Source organism: Lytechinus pictus, chromosome 3, assembly GCF_037042905.1.
Source record: "Lytechinus pictus isolate F3 Inbred chromosome 3, Lp3.0, whole genome shotgun sequence".
In the NCBI taxonomy this organism is placed as follows: Eukaryota; Metazoa; Echinodermata; class Echinoidea; order Temnopleuroida; family Toxopneustidae; genus Lytechinus; species Lytechinus pictus.
The window spans coordinates 8,836,382-8,851,467 of record NC_087247.1 but is presented as its reverse complement, the minus strand read 5'-3'; the positions used below and the strand labels follow the sequence as shown (position 1 = coordinate 8,851,467).

General features: G+C 35.6%; 1 protein-coding gene across 1 annotated transcript; it reads right to left on the bottom strand.

Annotated features, from left to right (window-relative positions):
• Positions 1–642: 642 nt before the first annotated feature.
• LOC129255941 (PDZ domain-containing RING finger protein 4-like) lies at positions 643–11,975 on the bottom strand. Its single transcript, XM_054894258.2, has 3 exons — positions 11,650–11,975; positions 8,265–8,409; positions 643–4,080 (listed from the first exon to the last, which is right to left on the bottom strand). Exons 1-3 carry the CDS (start codon positions 11,973–11,975, stop codon positions 3,904–3,906), a joined length of 648 nt encoding a protein of 215 aa, XP_054750233.2. The 3' UTR covers positions 643–3,903.
• Between the last annotated feature and the right edge of the window lie 3,111 nt (positions 11,976–15,086).

Sequence of the window (15,086 nt, the reverse complement as noted above, 5' to 3'; positions counted from 1 at the left end):
AAGGAAATATTTCTATCGGCAACAAATTGTGCATCATACATTTACACAGGAGAAAAAGAGCAATATTGCATTTTCTTGATATGATTTTTAATATTACAGTTTCTCAAATACTGTTTGAAAAAATTAACAGTGAAATAATATAAGGTCTTGGACAATGTCTTATTAGTCCATATAATACAACAACCTAGAATTACATGTACTATTTCTATTGGAAAATAAACAAGTAAGACAAAAAATAGTGATTGGTGATACAACATTCATATCTTTTATCATTAATATCTGAATAGTTGACCATCACCTTTGATTTCATTAACATAATCTGAGGAAATGCTTTAGAACAAATTACCTTGTGTCACAATTCTATAAAAGCCTTCACAAACCTTGCTCTCTTTTGGGGCTGTTTTTCTTTCTAGTTATTGCAGCTGCTTTCAACAGTACTGTCAGGCAGCACAAGGCTAAAGTTTCCCACAAGCCCAGCAGTGATGAATAATTTCATAATCATTCTATATTCTCATAAACTGATTCTGAAAAGGAAAGTAATCCCAGCCTTACAATTAAACCAGATGTATTCACATCCTCCCTGACCCAGCTTCAGTTCTTGTCTTTTTTTTAAATGCTTTTTCTTGTCAATGTTTTTTTTTTATAAAGATTTTCCCTCATTTCAGCAGATGATATTTGTTTCTTTTGAAACATCACTCCACTTTTTTTCAGTTGAGTTTAATAACATTGTACCAGAGACGTGATATGTCAAATATGTAAAGACAAAAACTTCTACCAAATTTTGTCCACTTTCAATCGGGTGGTTTACAGTGCTTTGGCTGAAAGCAATTTCATCATAAGTCATATCGATATCATTAAAATTACATTTTGTATAGTTAGAATCACTGCAAATTTGCATATTTATAAACTTTTCAATAGTAAGAAAAAAATATATTTACTACCAATTGAAGAACATGAAAGCTATGAATTTAGACCTTTGATTTTTTCTGTAACATTGAGAAGATTGAGAAAGTCAAAGGCACTTTGTCCAGTATGTCACGAGATGCATCATCTTTGTGTATGATAATAATAATAATCAATGCGCCTCGGAATAGATTATTTCTAGATAGATGGCGCTATATAAATAACAAATGCCTATTATAATTATTTTTATGCATTTGGTATCATGCTACAGTGTATATGTACAGGCCTATATGTTATATGATGTGATGAATAAGATTATGCAGGAGGAGGAGAGTTTGGACGTGTTAAAGGCCTCGGGGTTGGAACAGAGAAGAGTGTAGAAGTAAAATAAAAAAGAAAGTGCACTTTGGGATTAAGCACTAGAGGAGATTTGAATAAACACTCATTGAGACAGAAGAGAGAGAGCCTTAAGGAGAGGGGCAAACAGAACAAGGACGAGGGGGAAGAGTGGGGAGATTGAAAATGGCAAAGAGATTGAGAGATTACGAGAACTAATAAGACTGAATGGAACAAGTAATACTTTATAGTTTTAGATATTGCAGAAGAAAAGAATGTAACTTATGAAAATGAGATGATGTGCCCCCCCCCCCCATCCATTGGATTGATTTTCACTTAAGAAGTGATACATTGTGCTGTTTTCCTTCACACTTATTCATGAATATCTGCTTTTTTCGTGGGTCAATAGAACATCGATAAATTTATATTGAATGTAAAGACATTTCAAAGTTCCCAGATGTCTATTTTCTGTTTCTACATGAGGTTCAAAGAACTAGACAGCAGGAATGTCCAAGAGAATGCAAGATAATACAACATTCCTGTAATAAACATCCCATTTGAACCAAATCATAGCTCATCTATGCAGCAAAGATTACAGAACATAGCCCCATAGTACAAAGGCATACATCAAAGACATACGGCCACTTTCAAGAATTTGTATTTGATATTTGAGAAAAGAGAAAAGTCATGTAGCTCATATTTGATAGGACAAGCAGGCAATAACATGGGTTTGCCTTGATGAAAAAAGTACTGTCATCATTCTTGCATCAAAATGCATGATGTTGGCAAGAGAACAGACGCCCCCCCCCCCTCTCCCAGAATCTTGGAGAAAAGAGGAATACAAGATGTCATGCATCTGTGAGAAGATGGTGCAGAGAATGCCAAAAAGGAAGCCGAATGTGCATGGAATTCACATCTTGGGTAGATTGCAGTTGGATAATGACTTTGACACCCCGTCATCCAAACATCAGAGAGCCAAATAGATAGAATGCTAATTAAACAAGGAACTCGGGTATGAAATGATGCAGCGGAATGCATGTCTAGCGTAATTTAACCAAGGTCCTCTCATACTTTGAATAGCAAATGTCATCAACAATCCCAAAAGATGGAAATTGGTTTACACTTTTTTAAGAGTAAGGTCATACAAATGCTGCCCGACACCTTTTTTTGAAGTCTAGTCAGTTGTTCTTAAGTGTAAAGTAATTTGCTGTAATTGAAAATAACATTTGGATTTATTGAAAGTATGATTTGATCTATCATGGATGCATTCACGTTTGTCTGGGGATTTCCTCAGGGATAATTTTGAATTAATCACTAAATGTCAGGCATTGTCGATTCATGGTATCCTAAAAGAAGCATACTCCACATAAGCTCTGAATACCAACTAAGTAAGTCACAAAATGTCAGATATTAGTAATTCAACGGTATTGTTCATGAGAAAAATACCATAAAAGAAGCCTCATTTGCAAACATTAATTTAAATCAGTAATGAATGCCAATTTTTTAAATCATGATGCATTTGAATCAATCAATGAGTGTTGAGCTTTATAATTTGATAATAATAAAGGAATGAGATATTTTGAACTAAATGATTTACAAAGAGTTCAACCAGAGTGTGAACAACAGTAACAAAATTTTGCACTAAATCAATGATCAACAATGGATCAAAAAATAAGCTTGACTTTGGCAGTATTTATCAACAAAGAAAAAAAGTTAATTGAAATTGTGTAATGACTTTGACAGCCTGTCCTCGCAATCCTTGTGACATAAGTTCATGACAACTGTTGGATCAACTTGGCATTTTCATTTCGCCCTGAAGTCGGGTTTGAGCTTTCACATTTGTGTGGTAACAATAATGCCCGATTGCTGCATATTAACAGTAAAAGAAGAACACCATGGAAAGGGCCTCTTTCAATCAGTCTTCAACGCTTCTTATCAAAGAAGATGACCTTTAAAACATGACACTTTGATCATGCAAGAAACCTACAAACATGAGACATTCCGCGCAAGAAAACGACTACGTTGTCAAATTGCAGCATCCTTTCCATCCCTCTCCCTGCTCAATGTAGGCATTATTGGTCAAGCTTGAGCAATCAGATGAAAGATGGACTTCCTGCCTTTCTCGTAGATTTCCTCTCTCTCTTTAACCATGGTGATGTCCTATATTCATGCTTCCCTGAACACGATGGGGATCTCCAGACTGCTGGCTGCCTCCTGCCTGTCACAGACAAGTTCAAGGTCTCGGCTTGGTACAGGAGGCCCGCATTGGGGGCTTAGGATGACTTTATTCATGCTGTCCGACTTCCTCTCAAGTCAGGCGAGATGGAAGGGGTGCTTTCCGTTGAAAACCATGAGATGTGCGGGAATTACGCTTTCTCAGAGAAAGTACTTTAGGTATTACTGATTGTAAGTACCTCCAGATTTTAGTGAAAAGAAAGTTTTTTTCAATATCGTTTTAAAAAAGAGATCTTATTCAGGCCTTTAACTTCTTTGGCCATTTCACTAAAGTTTTGTCGAATATGAATAAGACATTATTACTATTATTATGAATATTAATGTCATATTTCGTATACCCTGACAAAAAGCAAACATTACATTTCTCAAAGATTTCTAACTTTACAGAGAAAAACTATTCCGCATTGGTTTTCCATTTCCAACATCATTTTATGATATTTTAATCAGATAAATTTTAAGCATATCAATAATCAACGATGGGGGGAAACTATCCAGCACTGTTTCTGATCTCACCTCACTTATAAAGATACCGGAATCTTCTTCTGAGCCGTAACAGAGCGTCAGACCGAGTTTCTCTTCCAAGTTGGTTCGCTTCAGGACAATATCCTGCCAAAGAACAAAGACACACAGATAATGAATGATAAGTGTACAATCGAGAATGATATATGTATCGATGTGCAATTAAAGGAAGACCAAATTCAAAAGAAATATATCTATAGCTTTGAACAGCAAAATCTTACGGGTAGATTGGGTAAGTGTTACCAAGATCAGGATCAAACATGGATCAAGCATGGATCATTCTTCTCTTAGAAGTGTGTCATCTTTAGACATATTTAAAAATACCAGAATATGCTTGATGATGGATCAGAACTCGTTAATGAAAAGGTGCTAGAGCATAGTGGCACCCCCTTAATTCCAACCTCATTTTAGTTGGCATTACCACTAGGAAGGTCGTCAACAGAATCTTGAATTGTTATAGCCCACAGGCATTGGCGGGTCTTCTTTTCCTTTTTTTGCGCTCTCTTAAGTCTTGTTTTATTCATTTTGCGCATTTTATTAATCATTTTTATCTTTGTACTGATCTTTATCTGTCCTGGAATTATTATTTTTTCATTTTTCAAAAACAATGTCATCAGCAAGGAATCACAAAAAAATTAGGAGCCTTTACGACACTATCAATATGGTTATAACATTGCATGTTATGAACACTTTACAACTCACATCCATTAATCTCTTCTCAATATCTTGCAATTCAGTTTTGCAGCTCACAATATTTCCCCTGGATATTACTCAATTTCTCACTAATCAAATGCCCCATGACATTTCTCACAACTCCTTACCTGCTGTATTTTCCTTCTCTCTTTTTGAAAGCAATCATGCAATTCACCAACCCAGAGGAAATAACAATTCACTTATAAGAACCAAACCAATCCATCAGGTAATTGTTCCAGGTTGACATAACGCAAATTTGCTACAAATGAATTTCCACGCACCATTGGAAAAATGAAATTTATATATTATTGAGGAAAAAATAACTTGCCTAAAGCTGAGTTCAAAGCAAAATTCTGGAACAAAACTACCTGACTCACTAGATTGTTGACATTATGATTGTGTTTTATCTTCAACATTACATCATTAATATTTTCACACACATTTCTCAAGATAAACAAAGCAATTTCATTTTTTTCTAAATATGTACAGAATGCAAAGCTAGATCACATAAGAGAGAAATAGAAAATGGTAGACAACACATATTGTGGTTACATATGAAAAAAAGTGTAAGAAAAAAAGGTGAATAGATTACAATAAGTTGGTTGCTAAGGTGATGATTGATACCAACCAAATCCCAAGATTTGAAAAAGGGAGAAATTTGTGCCTTAAGATTTGAGAAGAGTCCTGATGGACTATCTTTTCAATCAGCACCTAGATTTCGCTGACGTTGGATCACAAAAGATGGGATCAGTCCTTAATCCGATATAAATCAAGATAGAGTTATATTTTTGGTAGCATAAAGTAATTTTATGTAGCACCTTTTAGAAGATTTCCATGAAATCTTTTTAAAATCTCTTCAAGCACTTATAATGATCACTCATAAGTAAATCTAAATAAAATAAAATCCTCCATAATGTCGATTAGTACCTATCATTAAATGACGGAGTTATACAACCATAAAAAATATCTCTCTTATAAAGGCTGGTCGTATTTCATCCTTATGATGCTTTTTCACTGTGCTATAAAAAAGTAGACGGAATACAAAGGGGAATATCATAGTGAGACAGTAAGTGAATGCTTATAATAGCATTACAGATCAGCCATTAGACTTTCAGTTATTCATTTATTTTCATAATTTTCTTTTCTTTTCAACATTTTATTTCTTTATTAAAAATAAGTGTTTTGAGTAGCATCTATTTTAACTCTTTCACAAAAATGCTTTTGAGCAATGACCTCAACTCACATTCCTCTTCCAATTTGAAACAAGAGACTATAATTCATAAATAATTTAATCAATAAAAGTAGTCTTATGTTGATTTCATATCTCAAATTCTATACCTCTTTCATTATTTTTTCATTTATTCTAGACCCCCCCCCCTAAAAAAACCCTATCATATAAACCACAAAATAATTCAACAAGAACAAAAAAGGTTATTTTGGCACTTTCTCTGGTACATCTGGGAATTTACTTTCACGAGTGTGAGTCCGTTATTTTGTCTCACCACAAATGTGGAATGATTGTCAGGACAGGGTTAAAACCATCTTAGCCAATCAATAAGCGCTAGAACATCGCCACTCTAACATTAACCGTGCACTTGTCTTACCTAGATTTGGTGTTCTTATGCAGCTTTCATCCTTCTTAACCCTAATCCACTGGGTTTGTGGGTCAACTAAAATATCCACCTGCCCGCTTATCTGATCAATACGACTTCAAGCCCAATCCCTCTCCTCATCTTATATTCAATGTCAATAAAAAGCACTTCATGAGAGCAAGATGGACGTGTATCCATTTCACTGTCTTTTGACTGATTGCATGGTTGAAATATAATCTTCACTTCATTTAAAAAGCTGAGTTTTTAATACAAAAGAATTATGATAATGATTACTATATGAAATAGATTATTAATGATTCAAGTTCGGATAATTCAGAAAAAAATATTATCTTTGCCTACCACAAACACAAAATGATCAGCCATTTAATGAATAACATATGTAAATCTACATTGTGAACAGGTGAAAAGGAATGAGAATTCAAAGTAGAAGAAAAAGAAGAAGAAGAGTAGTGACGGAGATGGGTGTAGCACTTGATAAAATTGATTTTTGTGTTACCCCAAAACATTTTCTTGCTCGCTGAGAAAGTTTATAATTTCTTTTTATTAAATCATTGCTTTTTACTGTAGGTCTAACCAAACTTCAAGATACCGAATACTTTATAGAATACAAGGTCATAATGCTTGTAAAGATTGTCGTTGTACTTGTTTATTACTTCTGACCTCATACCCACAACCACCATCATCATAACCACCCCCACTTCCATCACTACCACCACCACAGCTACTTTTATCATCATCATTATCATCTTTAATTACCTTATCATAATGATATTATATTGTATTCCTAAGCAGTGTCACTTCCATAGAAATGACCATAAAAGTTACCGTGACATTAATGGTAACTTCCATAGAATCTTTAATTTTGATTGGCTTTTAGGTACCATTGCTGGCATAGTCACCACTGATTGTAAGTCAAGTTATATGCAATTTGTCCCTAATATTGATATGAAATATGTGTACTGATCTTCATATGGTTCAAGCAATCTTTAACTTATTCTGAAGCAACTTTACTGCCTGCAGGATAGTATACCATGAGGGAGCTTCTACCGCATCTCTGTTTTATGACAAGCCGGTGTGTGTGCGTGTGTGTTAAAAGTGGATCTATGGGATTTGAATGTGATTGCAAGATGGTTTATTGATTGTTTAAATGATGCAGCCCTTAGTCTAGACTAGGATGCACGCCAGGCAACGGGGACCAGGATTGCACTCCAGCGGCCCTGTGATGTGGTAATGAGTCTCATTATCCTATCAATCGATCACAGAGCGCGCCCATTATGGTTCACTTTAAAGGGGCCTATTACCACTCTGATGGGGGCCATTCATCCTTTATAGCCACTTTGTTAGAGTGATGATGCACTCTGTGTGGAACATTTGAGAATGGATGAGCATTTATCAAAAATTCAATAGTGAAATATTAATATAAAAGAAAATTTGATTACTTGAACTTGGGAATTTATTGCCACAGAGACAAATCCTTTTCAGATATTGGTTTCTGTTGCAGAAATATTTTTTTGTTTTGACCTACTTACTAGACGACTATGATTTTACATCCACAATGGGGGTAATTGCATTTCCACATATGTAATAAAAAAAAGAAAGTCCTGGGAATTTACTCCAATTTATACTTCTGAGAAGTATGTATGGTCCTTTTAATATCAATACTCACACCTTAAACACTGTGACTCATGTTCGATGGAGTTTCCTCTTATATTATTAGGGTAGATGTGCAATATCTTTAATAAAGAGGCACATTCATGCATGCAGTCTATCAAATTTCAATAAACCCATTGCCGACTGGAACCGGGGGATCCCTGTACAGAGTCTATGAGGATCACACATTTTTAGTAGTCACCATGTTAATACATACATCATCAGCAACTTCTAAACACAACATTGAAACATAATGGTAAATGGATAGAACAGAGAGAGGAGAATCTCAAAGAAGCTTGATGACATTGGACATACCTCATACTCCATCTCATAGGCCCTATCTAGGCAGTCCTCTTCATCCAGGATAGGTAGGTCTAGGTTCCCTTCCATTGCCTCCAGCTTCTGGAGCAGTTCAGAGTCCAGGACGGACAGTGGGTCCTCCGCATCCAGCTCACATAATCTAGGTGAAACAAACAAAACATGGACCGTAATGAACGCAAAATATAACTAGCCCCTGGTAGGTGCTTCGTGAAGTTGCTTGTAAGTTAAAAATGACTTTACATGTGACTGGTAACCCTATCTTGTGTTAAATTATATATCCTATGTTGACTTCAGAACCTAAGAATATGCTCATTATGTTCCAGTCATGTGCAAAATTTTGCATGACTTTACAAAGGGCTTTGGGAACACCCACCTGGGCCCCGCTGCATAAAATTTACTATAATGGTAACTTTGCCTTTCAATGGCAATGTGCACGGATTCCTTGATTCTGATTGGATACTGATCGTTACCATGGTAGTTACTATTGAAAAGCAAAGTTACCATAATAGTAACTTTTATACAATGGGCCCTGCTGTCTCAGGTAGATAGCTTGAGAATAGTTTGAGAATGAAGACCTATTGAGTTGAACAGTTGAGAAAAACTTAAACAACCATTACGAAATAGATCCATCTTCTGCTTATGATTTTCTGACAGAAGATACCATGCACCCCAATTCTGGAGCAAGGTCTGGCTATGCCACCAAGCTTTCAGAAGCGTCTAACGATTACCACCGTTTAACGAGACCAACTCTCATGTTCAGTAAATGAGCTTCATGTGTGATCATAATGAATGGCATACATGCTGGTAATGATTATCTGGAAATTCCTCTTGGCAGGACCATCGTAAGACAAGGAGGAGACTCAAAAGAATGTTTTGAGTATGTTCAGAGATTGGCTGGGACTGTCCACACTGCATGAGAACATGATGATCAAGAATAAAATAGTAATTAAATAAAAAGGAGAAAAAGCAGAATAAACATATAGAAAAGGGGAAGAGCAGGTGAGAAGACTAAAGACAGAAAGTATGGCAGATGGTATTGAGAGCAAACTGATTAAAAAAACCATTTTAGATGCAGCCATTTCTCAAAACATCACTGAGAAAATATTACATACGAGAAAATTTGAGAAAACGGGAAGAAACGGAAAACAGTAAATACTTGGCAACACAGGGGCAAAGAAAATAAAAACTGGTTATAAAATATGGAAGCACGTGCCCAAGAGAGACATTGGCACTCAATAGAAAAAGAGATAAGACTTTCCAACAATTCAATAACAACTTGGCATTCAGTCAGAGCGAGACAAACATAAATGGAGTCTGGAGACATACCACCGTGGTAAAGACAGTGTATTTCATTTCATAATCCCACATGATGAGAGCCTTTGAACTGGAAATCCATCCTCTACACTGGCTTGTGGGCACAGGAAAAGATGAATGATGATGCCAAGATAATCTTTCCACCAACATCCAAGGGAAAAGAAAGGGACGATGATGGGAAAACTAGAACATTACCAGAAGTCAGAAAGAGAGCTTTACAGGAAGAAATGAAATAACTGGTAATCTAGCGAAAAGAAACACCACCGGAATACTCCTAACCCTTGACATCAAGATAGTCATGTGCAATAGAACATCATTCTCTATGGTTGATTTACATGACTGCTGAGATAGTATTCATTCTAAAAGAGAATCAACCTGACCAACAACTACATGTCCTATCTGAGGGACAAAATGGTAAGAATTGGAGCATCATTAAATGCACATTGATCTGGTACCATAAGAATTTCTTTTTATTCCATAGGATAATATCACTGAATGTAACTCCATGCTTTTAAACAATTTTATAGGTCTAAGTATATAATGAAATTATGAATGGTAATTCCTGCTACAGCAATTCTTTCAGAAAAAAAATCTCTTTTAGAAGAGTGAAAAGGACTGTAGAGTTTCATAGAAATCATAAGTTCTTAAGAGCTAAAAGATAATTTGTGTGAATAAGATTGTTTTCATATGAACACACAACTCATCTGCTTTCAATGAAAGATGCAGTATTTTGTCAAGATCATGAGCCAATACCTCTGAATGAACGGGCAATATATCATCAGTATCTTTGCTCCCAGGGTAGGAAAGGGGTTAAAAGAGGGTCCCAGATGGAAACCAAGAAACATATATAGGAAATGGAGACAGTCTACATGACACCCTTCTGGAGCTAATCACAAAGATTGGCAATGAAAACAAGCCAGGTTCGGATGTCGACTAGCCGTAGGACAATTTCACCATCTTTTAATTCGACGCCAGTCAATGAGGGAAAAGAGAGGAGAAGGTTGTACCCAAAGGATTAGCGCCACCATATCAACATCTACGATTACGACGCGCGATAGGGTAGATCGCTGGTTAGGGAGGAGACGGCAGTAAAATAATAAGCTTGACTTCTTTACGCTTGTATAACACGGTATTGATGCGGTATGCTAATGCCTCGTTTGGAAAGATAAATTTCCACTACCGATTGCAATTTGTACTTGTTGAACAGAGAAGCCGAGGTAGGTTGGTTTACAGTGAGGCTACTTCAGAACCATTTCACACATAAAATGCCATGCAGTTTGGGTGGATTTTAGGGAAATGTGCATGTCTTAAAACACATCTTCACTCAATCTTGGGAATTGAAAATGTAATTACAAGCTGTGATCAATCATGTTGTAACAATCTGCCATTTGGACATCCAACATTTATCCATAAATCATTCGTGGATTCAAAACAATTTGATTGCTATCAAAAGGGAAACATTTGTCTACTGACAATGCACTGTTAATTTGCAGTAAAGCACACTGAACTGAAGGTAGAATGTAAAAACCTCTTTGCTTTCTTTGTCAGGGTAGACCCAGACAGCACATCAAACAGAAGCAGCCAGATGTTCAAAGCCATTATTCTATTCAGTGATATCAATTTGTTACACAGTCAAATCCGAAACGGACTGCTTGGTCCAAGTGGCCATATGTCACATCCCGTTCATCATGCGACTGTCCTTGATATATACGGGTCAGTCGGACCTATTATCCACAATATTGTACATTGTGAAGATACCTATTATCAACGGTTCAGCTACACCGAGCCATGGGCACAGTTTAAACCTCTGTAAGCGCATTAAAATACATGTGTAAAGAGGAATAAATTGCCTCTACAATTATTCAGAAAACACATTATTGGACTTGATTCTGTTTGCACTCATATTTCAAAAAGGAGGGGTAAAAGGAATTAAAACAAAGAATTCTGGTTGAACCACTGTATGGTTCGTGTCTGCATAGCAAATTTGGCCCACAGAGCCCAATTTCAGAATCAAATGGGCATTAATCACATGGTAAGAAATCTTGACAGAAGAACTGAAACTCACCCATCTAACGGATCATCGCAGTTCTTGTCAGTCGGCGGTAGCGAGCACCTCTGCAGGACCTTCCACAGTAGATCCTCACTCTGGAGTTCCGTCTGAGTACCTACACTGCACATCGTCCTCTCCACGGGACCGGGTACCGCACCTTGACCGTTGGGCGTGGTGCTACCGTTCTTGGCAGTGCAGGGTGACCGTCTCATCACCTGGACGATGATGGGTTCTTGGGCATTCTTGAAGGCTTCTACGGCTTCTTCGTGGGTGGCTTTGGACAGGTCTTTACCATTTACCTGGAAGATATCAAAGAAAATAAAGATTATAGCTAAACTCATGTAAAGTGCAGAATACCATTTATTATTATTACTCGGCAATTACCTTCTTTTTTTACCAACTTAACACTCCAGTTCACTTCGTTGGATTCTATTTGAACTCATTTTATGATCGTTACCACAACATGAGTTAATGTTTAATCCAACCATAACAAAATCTAAGTGTTTAAGTAACACTGACTTGCATCTGAATTCTGAACAATATTGAATAGGAAAAAAATGTATAATTTTTCAGCAGCTCAACCTTATTCTATAAAACTGTTTGAGATACTCATAAAGCCACTGCAAGAAGCTACAAGAACAAGTTACTGAAATCATTGTGCAACCCACACACTTATGTTGAAATATATCATGACCTTAGAATTACCACAATCTCATCAAACATGAACCACAGGATTTACTCAAGAAAAAAGATAATCTCCAGAGAGATTGATGTGAATATTTGATCATTTTTTGATGAATCTGACATTATACCCAATGACTTTCTAGGCTAAAACCTTGATATTGAATAAGTACGACTTCTCCTAAAAAATATGAGATGTATAAAAATTCATGATTTCATATATTCCTTCTAGTCAAGCGAAAACCTACCTCCCAATATTCGCTTTCTTCACTACAATTTATTATTCCGCAATTTAAAAATCCAATCCCATGCAATTTCAACCAGATTCACAGATCAATATTTTTGCAAATCAGAGAAAAGATTAAGTGTGATTCCATCATTTCTATGGGTTTACCATGCTCCCAAGAGATACTTGCTTGACATATGATGGAGAGGTGTTCATGAAAAAAGAATCTACAACACAATTGAAAAAGGCTTTGAAGAATTCATTCATCTCGATAAAAAAAACCACCAGAACCCTAATACCACAAGAGTTCAAGCATATTCATAAGGATCTAGAAAGTGTGACCTTGTCAGATTTCTATACAGCAATATCCTGAATATCAATCCAAGGAAAGGACAAAAAAAATAATAAATGGGTAGGAAAAAAAGTTAAAGAAGCTAAATTGGTGCGTGTTAATGATGAAGACATTTCAAAAATACAATTTAAAAAAACAAATCTCACTACTTCTAGCAATCCAAAAAAAAAATGTTTGACAAGTAGCTTTGATAGTCATAACAAAAACACAATATTTCTTAAAGTTTAAAAAGAATCACCAACTGTGAGGTGTTTTTAAATTTGTTCACCTTAACTGACAAAAAAAGTGTCAATCAGACGAAGAAACAAATTTCACGATTGTTGTATCCGTTGAAAGGTGCCAGTATTTGAAATAATCTTTTCTGTTGACATAACTTCAAAGATCTTTTCATGTTCTATATCACAACAAATCCCCCGAGGATTCCATGACAACATGCCTCTGAAACTGACAACCAAACAATCCCAAGTTAATTCAAATGAAAATATGGAGATTTGCTGCTTCACTGAAGGTACAAATCATTCTATTGTCCCAGTCCCAGATATAAGCTTTTCTGCAATTGTAAGGCATGACCTTAATAGATCTATGACCTGGATTGGATGTCTGCTAGTTGTTCATAATATTATTATCAAACATTATACAGATGACCTAAAAAAATTGCCAGCCCATACATATATCATATGAAATAAAAATACATGCATATAAAGTCAATACACCCTACAAAATTTGAATAAATCAAATATTGACTATTACAGATGTATTTTGTTTATGACAATACCCTTTTGTAGGGATATTTGTTATATATTTCTTTATTATTGTATCACAAACAGACTCGGTACACAGAAGCACTTTAAAGGTGATTTGTTTTTCAAGTATATTTTCTTTTCATCACAGGCATAAAAAATGCTTCATCTTGACAATGACATCTTTTTCAGCAAGCGATGCTTTTAATATATGTCTATATACACTTAATTAATACAAATATCCAACACAGAGCAGAGAAAGGTTAAAGAAAAGTGTCACCATGGGAATGAACAGACATTCCAATAGAGATTCTATAAAAATACATTGAGAATTCATCCCCCGCTATCAGCGGCTAAAAATCAATTCAATTATTGCAAGCATTTTCAGGCTTGATGCAACTATTGATTCTGTTCTCTTATCTTGCAAGTGATATGGTGAAATTAGAAGATGTGCCCAATGCAGGGTACATAATGAGATATGAATCATGTCGCTTTAAAGGGATGCTTAGGTTGTACAGCATTTCATAAAAATAAATACAAAATGTGTATCTTAACACCTGTATCATAGATACAATACAGTGAAGCCGATATTCCAATACAATGCAACACGTCCATGAATAAAAACTATATATTATACTAGTAAGCTAACCAATAAATCTCCAAATAAAAAAAAATGGCTAATAAATAGCAGTTGTTGGTTGCCAATATTAGTGTCATACTTAGGAAGCAAGCCTGCTCAATATATTGAACACAATAATGTTCACGATTGAGATTCGACTAGAAATGTTCTACGCAAGACTAAGATCCTTACTAACAGTGGTCTATCACATTTTCAATTGAAGGAGACTGTTACCACGCATTCCAATACATCAATCTTGCTGGAGGACTGTCCATCCTTTAATCTTCCCCCTCCCCTCCTCCCGTTCCCTACCATCGTCCATCCGAGCCTTTATCAATGAATAAATTATCAGCCAATGGATCACTGTTTTTGTTTGAAACCATCCGACTACAATCGCTACCGCGCTGCCATACCAGTACGTTTGACTTCGCCTCCCGAATCAGGCAATTTTTATGTCTGATTACCCACCAGACAAACTCACTAATAAACGTGTATTTACCAGATTTCCATTTCACCCCTCATTGGAGGTTGATTTGACAAGGATGAGCACTGAAGTGCAATGTTGTTTTTTTACAAAAATATCTATGAAATTATCATTACTGATCTTTTTATGGGGGTGACTACATAAATATGAAAAAAATATTTTGGTGTATAACCAATATTTATCAGAATTACCAAATTTCTCACACCTAATTTCATAATAATAAACAGATTCTGTTGTATATGATTTATTTTACATACTTCATGAAGGTTTTTCTTCTTCTTCTTGAGGGGAAAAAATTAAATTAAGAATTTTACAACATTCAAATAATAATTCTTAAAATCTTTTAACAT

Excerpts from the sequence above, each read along its gene's own strand:
- LOC129255941 (XM_054894258.2), bottom strand. The coding sequence starts at position 11,975 with ATGAGTTTAGCTATAATCTTTATTTTCTTTGATATCTTCCAGGTAAAT. Across the intron at positions 8,410-11,649 it reads TGCGATGATCCGTTAGATGG|ATTATGTGAGCTGGATGCGG; the intron begins GTGAGTTTCAGT and ends TGTTTCACCTAG. Across the intron at positions 4,081-8,264 it reads CCTATGAGATGGAGTATGAG|GATATTGTCCTGAAGCGAAC; the intron begins GTATGTCCAATG and ends GTTCTTTGGCAG.